General features: G+C 38.8%; 1 protein-coding gene and 1 pseudogene across 6 annotated transcripts in view; both read left to right on the forward strand.

The window, feature by feature from the left end:
• The window catches only part of LOC309664706 (tigger transposable element-derived protein 1 pseudogene), a 477,505-nt pseudogene that overhangs the window by 331,382 nt on the left and 127,394 nt on the right, over nt 1–18,729 (forward strand). The window lies entirely within an intron of this gene.
• Nucleotides 1–18,729, forward strand: part of AKT3 (AKT serine/threonine kinase 3) — a 392,413-nt gene that overhangs the window by 37,899 nt on the left and 335,785 nt on the right. Inside the window, exon 3 of one of the 5 annotated variants that reach the window (XM_082470477.1) lies at nt 13,059–13,153. The exons of 3 other annotated variants lie outside the window; for them this stretch is intronic. In XM_082470477.1, coding sequence (XP_082326603.1) covers nt 13,059–13,153 — 95 coding nt within the window. Of the gene's footprint in view, nt 1–13,058; nt 13,154–13,871; nt 13,902–18,729 lie in introns of those variants that run through there. One more of the 5 variants, XM_082470478.1, reaches the window with a different exon arrangement.

Raw genomic sequence — 18,729 nt, forward strand, 5'->3', positions numbered from 1 at the left:
ATTTGCGTATATTGAAGAATCCTTGCATTCCTGGAATAAACCCCACTTGATCATGGTGTATGATCCTTTTAATGTGCTGTTGGATTCTGTTTGCTAGTATTTTGTTGAGGATTTTTGCATCTATGTTCATCAGTGATATTGGCCTGTAGTTTTCTTTCTTTGTGACATCTTTGTCTGGTTTTGGTATCAGGGTGATGGTGGCCTCGTAGAATGAGTTTGGGAGTGTTCCTCCCTCTGCAATATTTTGGAAGAGTTTGAGGAGGATAGGTGTTAGCTCTTCTCTAAATGTTTGATAGAATTCGCCTGTGAAGCCATCTGGTCCTGGGCTTTTGTTTGTTGGAAGAATTTTAATCACAGTTTCAATTTCAGTGCTTGTGATTGGTCTGTTCATATTTTCTGTTTCTTCCTGGTTCAGTCTCGGCAGGTTGTGCATCTCTAAGAATTTGTCCATTTCTTCCAGGTTGTCCATTTTATTGGCATAGAGTTGCTTGTAGTAATCTCTCATGATCGTTTGTATTTCTGCAGTGTCAGTGGTTACTTCTCCTTTTTCATTTCTAATTCTATTGATTTGAGTCTTCTCCCTTTTTTTCTTGATGAGTCTGGCTAATGGTTTATCAATTTTGTTTATCTTCTCAAAGGACCAGCTTTTAGTTTTATTGATCTTTGCTATTGTCTCCTTCATTTCTTTTTCATTTATTTCTGATCTGATCTTTATGATTTCTTTCCTTCTGCTAGCTTTGGGGTTTTTTTGTTCTTCTTTCTCTAATTGCTTCAGGTGCAAGTTTAGGTTGTTTATTCGAGATGTTTCCTGTTTCTTGAGGTAGGCTTGTATTGCTATAAACTTCCCTCTTAGCACTGCTTTTGCTGCATCCCATAGGTTTTGGGTCGTCGTGTCTCCATTGTCATTTGTTTCTAGGTATTTTTTGATTTTCCCTTTGATTTCTTCAGTGATCACTTCGTTATTAAGTAGTGTACTGTGTAGCCTCCATGTGTTTGTATTTTTTACAGATCTTTTCCTGTAATTGATATCTAGTCTCATAGCGTTGTGGTCGGAAAAGATACTTGATACGATTTCAATTTTCTTAAATTTACCAAGGCTTGATTTGTGACCCAAGATATGATCTATCCTGGAGAATGTTCCATGAGCACTTGAGAAAAATGTGTATTCTGTTGTTTTTGGGTGGAATGTCCTATAAATATCAATTAAGTCCATCTTGTTTAATGTATCATTTAAAGCTTGTGTTTCCTTATTTATTTTCATTTTGGATGATCTGTCCATTGGTGAAAGTGGGGTGTTAAAGTCCCTTACTATGATTGTGTTGCTGTCGATTTCCCCTTTTATGGCTGTTAGCATTTGCCTTATGTATTGAGGTGCTCCTATGTTGGGTGCATAAATATTTACAATTGTTATACCTTCTTCTTGGATCGATCCCTTGATCATTATATAGTGTCCTTCTTTGTCTCTTGTAATAGTCTTTATTTTAAAGTCCATTTTGTCTGATATGAGAATTGCTACTCTAGCTTTCTTTTGATTTCCATTTGCATGGAATATCTTTTTCCATCCCCTCACTTTCAGTCTGTATGTGTCTCTAGGTCTGAAGTGGGTCTCTTGTAGACAGCATATATACGGGTCTTGTTTTTGTATCCATTCAGCCAGTCTGTCTTTTGGTGGGAGCATTTAATCCATTTACATTTAAGGTAATTATCGATATGTATGTTCCTATTCCCATTTTCTTAAATGTTTTGGGTTTGTTATTGTAGGTGTTTTCCTTCTCTTGTGTTTCTTGCCTAGAGAAGTTCCTTTAGCATTTGTTGTAAAGCTGGTTTGGTGGTGCTGAACTCTCTCAGCTTTTGCTTGTCTGTAAAGGTTTTGATTTCTCCATCAAATCTGAATGAGATCCTTGCTGGGTAGAGTAATCTTGGTTGTAGCTTTTTTTTCTTCATCACTTTAAATATGTTCTGCCATTCCCTTCTGGCTTGCAGAGTTTCTGCTGAAAGATCAGCTGTTAACCTTATGGGGATTCCCTTGTGTGTTATTTGTTGTTTTTCCCTTGCTGCTTTTAATATGTTTTCTTTATATTTAATTTTTGACAGTTTGATTAATATGTGTCTTGGCGTGTTTCTCCTTGGATTTATCCTGTATGGGACTCTCCGTGCTTCCAGGACTTGATTAACTATTTCCTTTCCCATATTAGGGAAGTTTTCAACTATAATTTCTTCAAATATTTTCTCAGTCCCTTTCTTTTTCTCTTCTTCTTCTGGGACCCCTATAATTGTTGGTGCGTTTAATGTTGTCCCAGAGGTCTCTGAGACTGTCCTCAATTCTTTTCATTCTTTTTTCTTTATTCTGCTCTGCAGTAGTTATTTCCACTATTTTATCTTCCAGGTCACTTATCCGTTCTTCTGCCTCAGTTATTCTGCTATTGATCCCATCTAGAGTATTTTTAATTTCATTTATTGTGTTTTTCATCGTTGCTTGGTTCCTCTTTAGTTCTTCTATGTCCTTGTTAAATGTTTCTTGCATTTTGTCTATTCTATTTCCAAGATTTTGGATCATCTTTACTATCATTATTCTGAATTCTTTTTCAGGTAGATTGCCTATTTCCTCATCATTTGTTAGGTCTGGTGTGTTTTTACCTTGCTCCTTCATCTGCTGTGTGTTTTTCTGTCTTCTCATTTTGCTTATCTTACTGTGTTTGGGGTCTCCTTTTTTCAGGCTGCAGGTTCGTCGTTCCTGTTGTTTTTGGTATCTGTCCCCAGTGGCTAAGGTTGGTTCAGTGAGTTGTGTAGGCTTCCTGGTGGAGGGGACTAGTGCCTGTGTTCTGGTGGATAAGGCTGGATCTTGTCTTTCTGGTGGGCACGTCCACGTCTGGTGGTGTGTTTTGGGGTGTCTGTGGCCTTATTATGATTTTAGGCAGCCTCTCTGCTAATGGATGGGGCTGTGTTCCTGTCTTGCTAGTTGTTTGGCATAGGGTGTCCAGCACTGTAGCTTGCTGGTCGTTGAGTGAAGCTGCGTCTTGGTGTTGAGATGGAGATCTCTGGGAGATTTTCGTCCTTTGGTATTATGTGGAGCTTGGAGGTCTCTTGTGGACCAGTGTCCTGAAGTTGGCTCTCCGACCTCAGAGGCACAGCCTTGATGCCTGGCTGGAGCACCAAGAGCCTTTCATCCACACGGCTCAGAATAAAAGGGAGAAAAAATAGAAAGAAAGAAGAAAGAGAATAAAGTAAAGTAAGATAAAATAAAATAAAGTTATTAAAATAAAAAAATAAAAAATAATTATTAAGAAAAAAAGAAAAAAAATTTTAAAGTAAAAAAAAAAAAAACGGACAGGCAGAACCCTAGGGCAAATGGTGAAAGCAAAGCTATACAGACAAAATCTCACACAGAAGCATACACATACACACTCACAAAAAGAGGAAAAGGGGAAAAAATAATATATCTTGCTCCCAAAGTCCACCTCCTCAATTTGGGACGATTCCTTGTCTATTCAGGTATTCCACAGATGCAGGTACATCAAGTTGTTTGTGTAGCTTTAATCTGCTGCCTCTGAGGCTGCTGGGAGAAATTTCCCTTTCTCTTCTTTGTTCGCACAGCTCCCGGGTTTCAGCTTTGGATTTGGACCCACCTCTGCGTGTAGGTCGCCTGAGGGCATCTGTTCTTAGCTCAGACAGGACAGGGTTAAAGGAGCAGCTGATTCGGGGGCTGTGGCTCACTCAGGCCGGTGGGGGGGGGGCGGGGGTTGGGGGGGGCGTGGGGGGGAGGGAAGGGTACGGATGCCGGGCGAGCCTGCGGCGGCAGAGGCCGGCGTGACGTTGCACCAGCCTGAGGCGCGCCATGCGTTCTCCTGGGGAAGTTGTCCCTGGATCACGGGACCCTGGCAGTGACGTTCTGCACAGGCTCCCGGGAGGGGCGGTGTGGATAGTGACCTGTGCTTGCACACAGGCTTCTTGGTGGCGGCAGCAGCAGCCTTAGCGTTTCATGCCCATCTCTGCGGTCCGCGCTGATAGCTGCGGCTCGCGCCCGTTTCTGGAGCTCGTTTAGGCGGCGCTCTGAATCCCCTCTCCTCGCGCCCCAGGAAACAAAGAGGGAAGAAAAAGTCTCTTGCCTGTTCAGCAGCTCCAGACCTTTTCCCGGACTCCCTCCCGGCTAGCTGTGGTGCGCTAACCCCTTCAGGCTGTGTTCACGCCGCCAACCCCAGTCCTCTCCCTGCAATCCGCCAGTTTGTTTATGTGTACTCTGTTTTTAAATTTAGGGATACCTTCTTTTTCCTTAAGTAACAGAAATCACACTTTTGAAAAGGCTTTTAAAAACCTATCAACTTATTTATGACAGTTTCTTCATAGATCTAAAAGTTAATTTTAGGTAGGGAATTTATGGAGCTTTTTTTTTTTAACTACCTTATTGCCATATTTTAATGTCCTATTTCTACCTCATATCATATTGACTCCAGCCTAGCTCTGTCCCCCTTTATCCCATCTGGAAGTTAAGCAATGCTAAAGTATATTTTTGCTTCACTGACTAATAATTTCTAGAACTATGAATTTATTATTGTTTACAACTATAGTTAACAGTTTGATTTTTTACAACCACACCTTTAAGGTAAATGTACAATTCTTAGAATTTTAAATGTAAATGTTTAATGAAAATGAATAAAACAAAACTATTAAATAAGGTAGTATGTAGGCGTTCAGTTAGATTTACCAAACATTGAGGCTCCATTATGGTTAATTTTTCTGCTTTGTACTTAGGGATAAAAAGGTAAGTATAACTGTTTTCCTGTTTCATCTTTCCCCTCATTCTCCCTTGTTCTCCCTTCCCACCCCTACCCTCTGTCCTTTCTTCCCGCCCACCCACAAACCTTATTGAGAGTCTACTATGTGCCATTTGAGCTCAGGGATATAAAGATGAATAAGTATTGCCTGCACTCATGCCTTAGGGAGACAGACCAGCCCCTGAGTCAACCAGCTCAGAAAAGTGTAGCAAGTGTTAGAGCCAGGCTCGCACCCAGAACTGTCTGGGTTTTTTTAAGGATGAAAAGAATTTAAGTCATCTGAAAGGAGGAGCAGAACTTAAACAGATAGGGAAATAGGATGAGTATCAGAAAGAGGGGAGCTCGTTGGTCACTGCTGAGAGGGCAATTGCTGTGTTAAGGGGTTGACAGCCTTATTAGTTGCCTTGGAGTTGAAGGTTGAGGAATCAATGCGAAATGAGAAAGTAGTCTTCTAGGAAGCTTGATGTGGTGAAGGGGATTAGAGAAGATGGTAGCTTGAGTTTGTTGTATGATCAAGTGACTATTTTTTATAGTGAGGAGATGAGGAGATGAATATATTTGCTGTCTAGGAGTGAGCTAAGAACTGGCAAGGTGAGATTAAAGGACAAGACAGAAGATGATAGAACAAATTCCTGTAGGAAATTAGATAATATCAAGTACACAAATAGAAAAGAGTGTTGTTTTTTTTTTGTTTTTGTTTTTTTGCTACCTGACGTTTGAATTACATAATAAAATAGATCACTAAACATCTTTATAATCTGGAAGCTCTTCTAATAGGCATATGTGCTAAAATCATTTTAAAAGAATTAAAGGAACTATACTGACTATGTTGTCTGGTATTCCTATATGAAAATAATTAGAAACTCCTTTTATCCATAACTTCCCTGTTGTTCAGTCCTCCAAACAAAAGCAAATGGGTCTTCACTGGTAAGAAAAAAGAGTATCTGTTTTAAGGGTCAGATGTGTCAAATTGTTCTAACTGGAGGGAGGAGTGCTACTGTGTCATAAATAGCAAGTTTTCTGTGTTTATAAATCAGTGTCTGAGAATCCCAGGATTCTCATTCAAGGGGTCTAGGTTAGGATCCAGGAACCAATTAATTTATTTATCCACGAAATGTTTTTTTTAATATTTAAATATTTATTTATTTATTTTGGCTGTGCTGGATCTCTAGTTGCGGCGTGTGGACTTCTTAGTTGCGGCATGCATGTGGGATCTAGTTCCCTGACCAGGGATCGAACCTGGGCCCCCTGCATTGGGAGTGCAGAGTGTTACCCACTGGACCACCAGGGAAGTCCCCTACCAATTGTTTATTGATTGCTTTCCTACCATTTTCTTATTACCATAATGTGTAGGTGATGTCAGAAGGTGGCCCAGGTGCCTACTCTCTAATTGAAGGACAGAGATAATAAATAAGTAGTTAAACAAACAGGATAATTTCATACAGCAATAAGTGCTACAAAGAAAGTAAACCACGGTATGTACTATGAAAACTAGAGTTACCCTGGTGGGGGAGAGAGAGATAACTTTGCAGACGGTGATCTTGGAAGGAGCCTTTCAGGAAGTAACTTTTTTTTAAACCTTGCTTTTTAAAAATTATATTTTAAAATTGTGGTAAAATCTACATAACATAAAATTGACCATTTTAACCATTTTTAAGCATACAGTTCAGTGGCGTTAAGTATATTCACATTGCTCTACAGCTATCACCACCATCCATCTCCAGAACTATTTTTATCTTGCAAAACCGAAACTTTGTACACTTGGCCCCTTCCATATCCAAAGGTTCTGCATCTGTGGATTCAGCCAATCACAGATTGAAAATATTTTGAAAAAAAAATTCCAGAAAGTTCCTAAAAGCAAAGCTTGAATTTGCCTTGTGCTGGCAGCTATTTACATAGCATATGTAGCATTTCAGATATTATAAGTAATCTACAGATGATTTAAAGTATATGGGAGGGTATGCATAGGTTGTATGCAAATACTATGTCATTTTATATAAGGGACTTGAGCATCCACAGATTTTGGTATCTGTGAGGGTCCTGGCACCCTGTGGATACCGAGGGATGACTATACTCTTTAAACCAGGGGTCCCCAACCCCCGGGCCACAGACCAGTACTGGTCTGTTAGGAACAGGGCCACACAGCAGGAGGTGAGCAGTGGGCTAGCGAGCAAAGGTTCATCTGTATCTACAGCTGCTCCCCATCACTTGCATTACTGCCTGAGCTCCGCGTCCTGTCAGTTCGGCAGCGGCATTAGATTCTCATAGGAGCACGAACCCTACTGTGAACCGCGCATGCGAGGGATCTAGGTTGCGCGCTCCTTATGAGAATCTGATGCCTGATGATCTGAGGTGGAGCTGAGGTGGTGATGCTAGTGCTGGGGAGCGACTGCAAATACAGATTATCATTAGCAGAGAGGTGTGACTGCACAGAGACCATAATAAATCAGTTGCTTGCAGACTCAAATCAAAACCCTATCAGTGGACTTCCCTGGTGGTGCAGTGGTTAAGAATCGCCTGCCAGTGCAGGGAACGTGGGTTCGAGCCCTGGTCTGGGAAGATCCCACGTGCCACAGAGCAACTAAGCCCGTGTGCCACAATTACTGAAGCCCGTGCGCCTAGAGCCCGTGCTCTGCAACAAGAGAAGTCACCGCAATGAGAAGCCCACGCACCGCAACGAAGAGTAGCCCCTGCTCGCTGCAACTAGAGGAAGCCTGCGCGCGACAGTGAAGACCCAACACAGCCAAAGATAAATAAATAAATAAATTAAAAAAACAAAAACAAAACAAAATACGTATCAGTGAGTGGCAAGTGAACACAAGCTCAGGGCTCCCACTGATTCTGTATTATGGTGAGTTGTATAATTATTTCATTATATATTACAGTGCAATAATAATAGAAATAAAATGCATGATAAATGTAATGCGCTTGACTCTCCCTCCCCCCCCCCCCCCACCCCCACCCCCGGTCCGTGGAAAAGTTGTCTTCCACGAAACCAGTCCCTGGTGCTGAAAAGGTTGGGGACTGCTGCTTTAGACAGTAACTCTCCATTTCCTGCTGAATGAGATACAGCAGGAGTCAGAAATAACTGATTGTTTGAAATCAGAAAGCAGATGGACAGGCAGTAACTGATTAGCAGAAAGGAAAGGTTACAATGCCTGTAAGTGCACAATACCTGTAAGAGGTGTAATACAGTTGACCCTTGAACAACACAGGGGACCCCCATGCAGTCGCAACTCCATGTATAACTTTACAATCAGCCCTCCGTATCTGGAGTTCTGTATCCGCAGATTCAACCAACTACAGATCATGTTGCATTATAGTACTTACGTAGTGAAAAAAATCTGTGTATAAGTGGATTCGTGCAGTTAAGCTCATGTTATTCAAGGGTTATCTGTATTGTGTCTTTCTGAAGCTCCCAAGAGGCTCAGCATTGGGAGGCACCAGATACTAAGGAAAGTTGAGGTCAGAAGTGGAGCTGAAAACAGGGAGATTGGTCAGAAAATAGGTACGTTTATAGGTTCTCTCTCTATGAATCCTTATAGGTAGGTGACTGCCTCCACCACCAATCCTGGCCTCAGTAGACCAAGGTTTATTTATAAAATTGAAGAAGTGCCTGCATTTTGAAACCAGGGGCAGTGGATGGCTGATTATTTAATACAAGAAGATTAAGGGAAATCTACATCCAAACTCTGGAACTTCTAGCTTGCTTCCTCTTTTCTCCTTCCAGAACTTCAGTCTGTCCAGCTCATCTCCTTCAGAAAACTGAACTATCTTAAGGTACTGGTAGGCTCACCACAAGAGCCCCCAGAGTGAATTCCACCTGTTGACAAGCCCTATTCCCCCACACAGATCTTTCAATCAATTCTTTTCAGAACCTCATTCTTAACTATGAACTAAGAATCCAGGACCATCAGACATTTGGGGAAAGCCTCCATAAAAAAAGAGAGGTCAAAATAAGTAAAGAGAAATATAAAGAGGTGGAGGAGAGGAGTGATACTTGGAGTATTGGGAGAAAACAGACACCATAGGGGTCAAAAGAAAACCTAAAAAAAAAGTCCTCTAATAGTATTATCAGAGAAGACACCTATTTCTCTCCCTACTAAAATGATAGAGAAAACTAAAGCATAAATTCATGAGGGTAAAGAGAACTGGATGAGAGATGACAGCAGAAAGAAGATATCAACTATCGGAAGCTGAGAACCTGATGTAGATTTAGCAGAACTGGGAAAGCAGAAACTTAGTTCTGTGATATGGGTAGTTGTGCAATCAGAAGTTGGTCTTTTTTCAATTATGATGTGCTCTGCTTTATTTGCACTACTAGTTCTTATTTTTTGAGTAGTATACTCTCTCCTGATTGGAGCTGTTAATGGGTTATCCACCAGTGGAGAAATCAGAATGATTAAAATGTAGTTTTTGTTTTCATGTGGTTCTCTTAAGTGGTCATGCATTGTACCCTTCTCCCTATTCGTGAACCAACATTTCATAGGAATGGATACCTGATGCTTTTCTGGGTGGCAGTGACAGTGGTATTGAAAAGGATGCTGAAAAGAAAATACAATATTCAACCTAAGAATGTGTTCTAAATTTTGCTTGTAAAGTAGTTGTTTAAAACTTGGTACTTCCTTGTAAAATAATGTAGTAAATGGTTATTAGATTCCCAGACCAAACTTAAATAACTTTTCTTCAGTAGTTAAATGGACATTGGTGAGTGCTCCGGGAGACTGAACTGTTTTGTGTAATATTTTCCTGTGAAAAATTACTTTTTTGTGGTAAAGTGGCTACGTGGATTTAGAGTCATACAGACTTGAATTCAAATCCTGCCTCTGCCATTTTTCTGCTGTGTAACCTTGAGTAAGTTATTTAGTGTTTCTGAATCTAAATAAAATCTAAATCAGTAAAATGAGATTAATAATATCCTACTCAGAGGGTAGTTGTAATGATTAAGTGAAATTAAAATAGATAAAATCACTCAACCTAGCTCCTGGACCCTATAGGGTCAGTAAATGTTCGTAGTTTCCTTCACTTTTACCCTTGTGGTATGTAGTAAGAGGGAACATTAAGAGGGACTTAAGGGAAGTGCGTGTCAATTGAAGGTATGTAACATTTTTGAAATGGAATTCCTGTGTTTTTAAACTTTTCCTTATTTATTTGCAACACGTGTGTTCCTTGTCATTTGATATACTTGCTATTGTAATGCTGTAGAAAGAGCATAGGACTGGGCCTCAGGAGATCCAGGGTCTAGTCAGCTTCCTTACTAACTAGATGAATGATGGTTGTATATGTTACTTCCCCACTTTGGGTCTCATGTTTGATTTGAAAAAAAGTGTTTTATTGTAAGATGACATCTAGAAATTTGTTTCTGCTCTAACATCATATGATCCTGTGATCTGTGAAGCTGAAGTTGTCTTTTTGCGACCTGGGTTTTGTGAGGTGTTCAGGCTTGGGATACATGTATTGTTACAAACTCAATATAATTGTTTGGAAGACTTGAGATTATTGGAAATTATAATAACTAGATTAGTAGCTGATGTTTGGCTTTTTCATTGGAAAATAGTTCTGGCTATAAAACCTATTTTTGACTGGAAATATACCAGGACTAGCCATTGTTTTTCTTCCTACAGAGATAAGTGATCTGTTAGTGCTGTTCACATGAAGCTATCACCGTTATTTTTTTCGATGTCATATAGATGTTACCATTGCCCCTATAAACCCTCCCGACAGTTGTGGACATTTTTATTCGTAGCATGATTTGGGATATGTGTGTGTATGTGTTTGTTTTAAATCATGTTTAATGTTTGTTATGCTAATTTTAGTTCAGTTGGCACTAGCAAAGCGACTCCCAGGCTAGATCATGTTATTTGTTTCCATGGTGGTTTTTTGCCTCTCATAGTCTGCATTTTATATTTATGTGTGTGTGTGTGTGTGTGTGTGTGTGTGTGTGTGTGTGTGTATATATTTATATATATATCTGATTTTATAGTATCTTTTTTCCCAGCTGCATTGAAAGCTCTTCGAGAGCAGTAACCACATTTCTTTTGCTGACTTTCATCTATAATGTCTGGCACATAATTGACATTCAGGATGTATTTTTGAATAAATGAATAAATTCATATTTTTTCCCAACAAATATTAAATGAGTAGAAATATAGTGGTAAATAAAAACTCAGAAAACTTACTAGAATTAACAACTGTAGCCTTTGCTCTTACAAAACAGTGAATCTAAAACGAAAGGAAAAAATAACCAAGGTGGTTGTATAAATGACTTTTATTATTGTTTGTGCAAGAACAGTGAACATTCCCTAGTACAGGAAGCAAGTTTTAAAAACTGCTGGCAGAACTAAGAAGTCAGACTGTCCTTGACCCTTAGATCAAATGTTTTAGAGCCTGAGTTTCCTCAAATCTTCTTCAGTTTGGTGTAAACATTTTGACACAATGAAAGATTTATTCTGTAATTTTGGTCTTTATAAACAAAGAGCTTAACTAAATTTGTAGAAACAAAAAACAAAAACTTTCTCATTTGTACTAGTTTCATTTTTAAAAAGTTCATTTCCTTTCAAGTGCATAATACTGTAAAGTGAGCTCAGCTGTATTAGTAGATAAACATGTTGATTCATTTGGCCCTGAGCTACTGAATGAAGCCTGGAGGGGCACACTTTGTTCTTTCCCCCACCCAGTGGCAGAATGTTTTTCTTCCTCTTCTCCTTATTGTGGGAAGGAGACTGGAATAAGTGACTATTTAGGTTTACCTGAATTGATTAGTAGGAGGTAAGGGAAAAAGATTTCTTCACTACTTACTTCTTTTTCTTCTTTTAATTCTTGTCATTAATATAAAGCGTATGCTTTTCATCCAGTTCTCATACTTTAATGTTTGCTGTTATATATTACTTCACAGTTTTTATGAAGCCATTTTACTTAATGCTCTATTTTGAGTTGTTTATTGTTATGCGTCAGAGGTGTCTTCAGGTGTGTTGAGGGTGGACTTAATTTTGGAAGCAAAAAAAAGTATGCTTACATCCAGTGGTATTGGGATAATATACTCATATGATTAATTTATGGTAGAGATTTTATGAAGTATATGAAGAACTTTTATAAAAAACCTAGGATGATCCTTAGTATTTTGGAACAGATTTTAGAAAAGGACCGAAGTATGTGGCTTTTACATAAACCCTATAAGTAGTTGTTTGTTTCAGCACACATTGTTTCCTATGTGTTTCATATCATGTTAGGTACGGTGAATAGGCAAAGATTAATAAGAAATTCTCTATGCCCTCAAGTAGCTTACTATCTGTGTACCATTTCCCAAAGTCATTATGGGTAGGTATTCCTCAAAAATAGATTTCTGCTTTTGAATACGTTTGGGAAATACCTGGACTAAACAAAATAGAAGGTTTCCTTAGTAGGGTTCTCAAAAGTGTACATTGTAGAATTCCAAAAAGTAATTATACTTTGTGAGAGTCTCCAAAAATTCCTTGTGACACAATTTTTTTTCTCATGAAACTTCTCAGGTGGGATCTGAGGAGATGGGAGGGTGTGAGAGATAGTGGCAGTAGCATGTTCAGAAAGAGGACGATTAATGTGTCATGGGACACCTTTTGTGAAACAGTGGACTCATGTAATATTCTTATCTAGCCCATGCCTTTGAATACGTCTCAGAAGTCTAGCGTTTGCTGCAGAATCTCTATTTATGCATCTTAATCCTTTATAGTTGGATAAGGGGCTTGATTCTTTTGATTGAATTAGTTAAGTGGAAATGGAAATTAGTAATTAATATGAAAAAATGCTACCTGTTATCTCAAATTCAGCCTGTCTGAAAGCAGACTAACCATTTCTTCCAAAATAGTTATACCTCCCAGCTTTTCTATTTGATTATACTGTTTTACCCCTTTTCTAGCACTTAGACATGAGACCAGTCATTACTGACCTTTTCCTTTGTCTTATCCAACCATAACCCCAATACCTATAACCAAATACTGCCTAATTCTTCCGTAACGTTCATCAGTATTTTTTCCATTCCCACTGCTGTCATCTAGCTTAGATACACATGAAGTAAATGATCAGTAAATATTTGTCAAATGATGGAATCTGTGTGACGTTTCCCAGTGCTAATCCTACAGTGCTTTTATTCTGTCTCCCACTCCTAAATATATATATCTGTCTGAATTATGCTCTTCGGTATGTGTTATATTACACTTTGTTCTCACATCAGTTCTTATGTGCCCCCTCCCCCTTTTTACATTCCTTAATTTCCTTTTCTTTGCAGCTTCTATTTCTTTTGCATTTCAGTAGCAGGAGTATTTTGTGTGGTGAGAAGTTGCTGTACTACTCTCATGACACTGTTCTCCAAAGTCTGGATCAAAGGGCAGAACAGGAGACTATGGGTGAGTTTCAAGGGCTGAGGAATGCTGTCACCCTCCAGCATTTCTGGTTCAACAGCGTCTAATCGTTTTTGACATCTCTACCCCCAATGCTTTTAATAACTTCAGGGTTCATGATTGACTGGTTTGCTGTTATTTGCTTATTGAATACTTATCTGTTAGATACAGAATTATTAATTGTTTGTAAAAACTAAGTTACTAGTTAAATTTTGCTAATTTAAGCAGAAAGGAGGTCTCCTGGAGTTGATTGATGGAGAGGCCAGGCTGTCAGAATTGAGGCTACACAGCTGGGAAAGTGCCTCCATTCCCACAATAGCTGTAGGAGAGAGAATATTCAGTAACTGAATATTTTGCTTTTTAAAATTACATTCAGATAGCTATTATACTCTTTAATTATAAACTTGTAAGTTGAGAAATTATTACTTTTCTTTTCAAGCAGAGGTTATTGTGGGGGAAATAATGGGATGACTGGATTTGTATATCCTGGGATTTTAAATCCAGAGATGGGGAGAAAGAGGAAACACAAATTTTCAGAATATGAAAGGATAATTTTGGTCTGCTTCATGCTTGAGTACCCCTTTTTGAGCAGGGCTAGAAGATAGCCTTAGGTCAGTACATTTCTCAGTGTGTACTTGTTAAAACATAATTCAGATCTCTTGATCTCTCTCTACCGGTTTCTTGTCTCTTACAGAAGAAAAAAAAACCAAACTGCTATCAATAATCTTTAAGGCTCAGAATGATCTGGACAGAGGTAGAGTTACCATGAAGCTAATTAAAGCTTGAGGTCTCTTGCTTGTGCAGGCTGTTTCCTGGACGGGACCTAAGTTGATTAAGGCCACCATAGTTTCTTTCACACTTTGACTTCCTCCCTGTCACACGTTCTATCCTTGCAGGTTATGTTGGAGTGGACATAGGGAGTTTTGGAATCCTGAGGAGAGATGTGTTGGTACATTTATGTGATTTGCAGTGCCTTTCACATATAGTTTAGTTATTGCAGGTTGGCCCACTTTAAGAACGCTTACCAGCTGGGATCCTCACGTGAAGGTACAGGGCCAGAGGCTGAATGGTGATATGAACTTGTCCCGTGACACCCAGTCAGGACTGGAAGAATGTGGGTAATGGAGGAGAAACCAAGATGACCATTTTAAAGTTTGTTAAACATTCTTCTAATCTTACAACTCGTGAAAGAAATGTAGAAGAGGTTTTCACAAATTCAGTAATTTGAAGTATTTAAGCTGGGACAAAGTGGGCATCATCAACAGGCAGTTGTGAAGCTGAAAGAAACTTTTCTAAACTATCAGTTATAAAAAATAAATTTTCACCCTGTATTCTAGGTGAAAGACTGAACTGTTCTCTCTCATGACTCTATAGAAAATGATATTACAAAATCATTGTCATGAAGAGACAGTCAAGTGCAATACAGCCAAGATATGTAGGAAAAATTATTATAAAGGTGTGGAGGGAGTTAATTATTTAAAATATTATGTTAGGATTGTTTGATGTGCTTGAGAACTATTAAAATTTTGTAATTTAATGTAGTTTTCTTTCTCATTCTGAAGAAATACTCAATTTAGGACTTAATTTTGTTTTTATAGTTTTGTATTCTCTTCCGCCAATTTATAAGCTTCAAGCTCCATTAAAACCATTAAAAATCCAGCTACCCTGGATTTCCTCTTGTCTGCCTCTTTAACCTCATCTCATATACTCATCCCCTCATTCATTGCAGTCCAGACATATTCATCTGTTTGTCCCTCAAATGGATTATGTTTGCTCTCATGTCAGGCCTTAAGCACTTGGGTGTTCCACTTTTTCCTTACCTTTTTTTTTATTTGGAAGATTTATTTATTTACTTTTTTTAACATCTTTATTGGAGTATAATTGCTTTACAATGGTGTGTTAGTTTCTGCTCTATAACAAAGTGAATCAGCTATACATATACATATATCCCCATATCTCCTCCCTCTTGTGTCTCCCTCCCATCCTGCCTATCCCACCCCGCTAGGTGGACACAAAGCACTGAGCTGATCTCCCTGTGCTATGCGGCTGCTTCCCACTAGCTATCTATTTTCCATTTGCTAGTGTATATACGTCCGTGCCACTCCCTCACTTTGTCCCAGCTTACCCTTCCCCCTTCCAATGTCCTCAAGTCCATTCTCTGCATCTGCGTGTTTATTCCTGTCCTGCCCCTAGGTTCTTCATAACCTTTTTTTTTTTTTTTTTTTAGATTCCATATATATGTGTTAGCATACAGTATTTGTTTTTCTCTTTCTGACTTACTTCACTCTGTATGACAGTCTCTAGATCCATCCACCTCATTACAAATAACTCAATTTCGTTTCTTTTTATGTCTGAGTAATATTCCATTATATATATATGCCACATCTTCTTTATCCATTCATCTATCGATGAACAGTTAGGTTGCTTCCCTGTGCTGGCTATTGTAAATAGAGCTGCAGTGAACATTGTGCTGCATGACTCTTTTTGAATTATGGTGTTCTCAGGGTATATGCCCAGTAGTGGGATTGCTGGGTCGTATGGTAGTTCTATTTTCAGTTTTTTAAGGAACCTCCATACCGTTCTCCATAGTGGCTGTATCAATTTACATTCCCACCAACAGTGCAAGAGGGTTCCCTTTTCTCCACACCCTCTCCAGCATTTATTGTTTGTAGATTTTTTGATGATGGCCATTCTGACTGGTGTGAGGTGATACCTCATTGTATTTTTTTTTTTAATTAATTAATTGATTAATTAATTTATTTATTTTTGGCTGTGTTGGGTCTTCGTTTCTGTGTGAGGGCTTTCTCTAGTTGTGGCGAGTGGGGGGCCACTCTTCATTGCGGTGCGCAGGCCTCTCACTGTCGTGGCCTCTTTTGTTGAGGAGCACAGGCTCCAGACGCGCAGGCTCAGAAGTTGTGGCTCACGGGCCTAGTTGCTCCGCGGCATGTGGGATCTTCCCAGACCAGGGCTCGAACCCGTGTCCCCTGCATTGACAGGCAGATTCTCAACCACTGCACCACTAGGGAAGCCCCTCATTGTAGTTTTGATTTGCATTTCTCTAATGATTAGTGATGTTGAGCATCCTTTCATGTGTTTGTTGGCAATCTGTGTATCTTCTTTGGAGAAATGTCTGTTTAGGTCTTCTGCCCATTTTTGGATTGGGTTGTTTGTTTTTTTGATATTGAGCTGCATGAGCTGCTTGTATATTTTGAAGATTAATCCTTTGTCAGTTGCTTCATTTGGGAATATTTTCTCCCATTCTGAGGGTTGTCTTTTCGTCTTGTTTATGGTTTCCTTTGCTGTGCAAAAGCTTTTAAGTCTTATTAGGTCCCATTAGCTTATTTTTGTTTTTATTTCCATTTCTCTAGAAGGTGGTTCAAAAAGGATCTTGCTGTGATGTATGTCATAGAGTGTTCTGCCTATGTTTTCCTCTAAGAGTTTTATAGTGCCTGGCCTTACATTTAGGTCTCTAATCCATTTTGAGTTTACTTTTGTGTATGGTGTTAGGGAGTGTTCTAATTTCGTTCTTTTACATATAGCTGTCCAGTTTTCCCAGCACCACTTATTGAAGAGGATGTCTTTTCTCCATTGTATATTCTTGCCTCCTTTATCAAAGATAAGGTGACCATATATGTGTGGGTTTATCTCTGGGCTTTCTATCCTATTCCGTTGATCTATATTTCTGTTTTTGTGCCAATACCATACTGTCTTGATTAATGTAGCTTTGTAGCATAGTCTGAAGTCAGGGAGCCTGATTCCTCCAGCTCCGTATTACTTTCTCAAGATTGCTTTGGCTTTTCGGGGTCTTTTGTGTTTCCATACAAATTGTGAAATTTTTTGTTCTAGTTCTATGAAAAATGCCAGTGGTAGTTTGATAGGGATTGCATTGAATCTGTAGATTGCTTTGGGTAGTATAGTCAATTTCACAATGTTGATTCTTCCAATCCAAGAACATGGTATATCTCTTCATCTGTTTGTATCATCTTTAATTTCTTTCATCAGTGTTGTATCGTTTTCTGTATACAGGTCTTTTGTCTCCTTAAGTAGGTTTATTCCTAGGTATTTTATTCTTACTGCTGCAGTGGTAAATGGGAATGTTTCCTTAATTTCTGTTTCAGATTTTTCATCATTAGTGTATAGGAATGCAAGAGATTTCTGTGCATTAATTTTGTATCCTGCTACTTGACCAAATTCATTGATTAGCTCTCATAGTTTTCTGGTAGCATCTTTAGGATTCTCTATGTATAGTATCATGTCATCTGCAAACAGTGACAGTTTTACTTCTTCTTTTCTGATTTGGATTCCTTTTATTTCTTTTTCTTCTCTGATTGCTGTGGCTAACACTTCCAAAACTATGTTGAATAATAGTGGTGAGAGTGGGCCACCTTGTCTTGTTCCTGATCTTAGTGGAAATTGTTTCAGTTTTTCACCATCAAGGACAATGTTGGCTGTGGGTTTGTCATATATGGCCTTTATTATGTTGAGGTAAGTTCCCTCTATGTCTACTTTCTGCAGGGCTTTTATCATAAATGGGTGTTGAATTTTGTCGAAAGCTTTCTCTGCATCTATTGAGATGATCATATGGTTTTTCTCCTTCAATTTGTTAATATGGTGTATCATGTTGATTGATTTGCGTATATTGAAGAATCCTTGCATTCCTGGAATAAACCCCACTTGATCATGGTGTATGATCCTTTTAATGTGCTGTTGGATTGCTAGTATTTTGTTGAGGATTTTTGCATCTGTGTTCATCAGTGATATTGGCCTGTAGTTTTCTTTTTTTGTGGCATCTTTGTCTGGTTTTGGTATCAGGGTGATGGTGGCCTCATAGAGTCTGTGAGTGTTCCTCCCTCTGCTATATTTTGGAAGAGTTTGAGAAGGATGGGTGTTAGCTCTTCTGTAAATGTTTGATAGAATTCACCTGTGACGCCATCTGGTCCTGGGCTTTTGTTTGTTTGAAGATTTTTTATCACATTTCAATTTCAGTGCTTGTGATTGGTCTGTTTATATTTTCTTTTTCTTCCTGGTTCAGTCTCGGAAGGCTGTGCTTTTCTAAGAATTTGTCCATTTCTTCCAGGTTGTCCATTTTATTGGCATAGAGTTGCTTGTAGTAATCTCTCATGATCGTTTGTATTTCTGCAGTGTCAGTGGTTACTTCTCCTTTTTCATTTCTAATTCTATTGATTTGAGTCTTCTCCCTTTTTTTCTTGATGAGTCTGGCTAATGGTTTATCAATTTTATCTTCTCAAAGGACCAGCTTTTATTTTTCTTGATTTTTGCTGTTGTCTCCTTCATTTCTTTTTCATTTATTTCTGATCTGATCTTTATGATTTCTTTCCTTCTGCTAGCTTTGGGGTTTTTTTGTTCTTCTTTCTCTAATTGCTGTAGGTGTTAGGTTAGGTTGTTTATTCGAGATGTTTCTTGTTTCTTGAGGTAGGATTGTATTGCTGTAAACTTCCCTCTTAGAACTGCTTCTGCTGCATCCCATAGGTTTTGGGTCTTCGTGTTTTCATTGTCATTTGTTTCTAGGTGTTTTTTGATTTCCTCTTTGATTTTTTCAGTGATCTCTTGGTTATTTAGTA

The sequence above is a fragment of the Balaenoptera physalus genome (assembly GCF_965194825.1).
Source record: "Balaenoptera physalus genome assembly, chromosome: 1".
NCBI classification, from domain to species: Eukaryota; Metazoa; Chordata; class Mammalia; order Artiodactyla; family Balaenopteridae; genus Balaenoptera; species Balaenoptera physalus.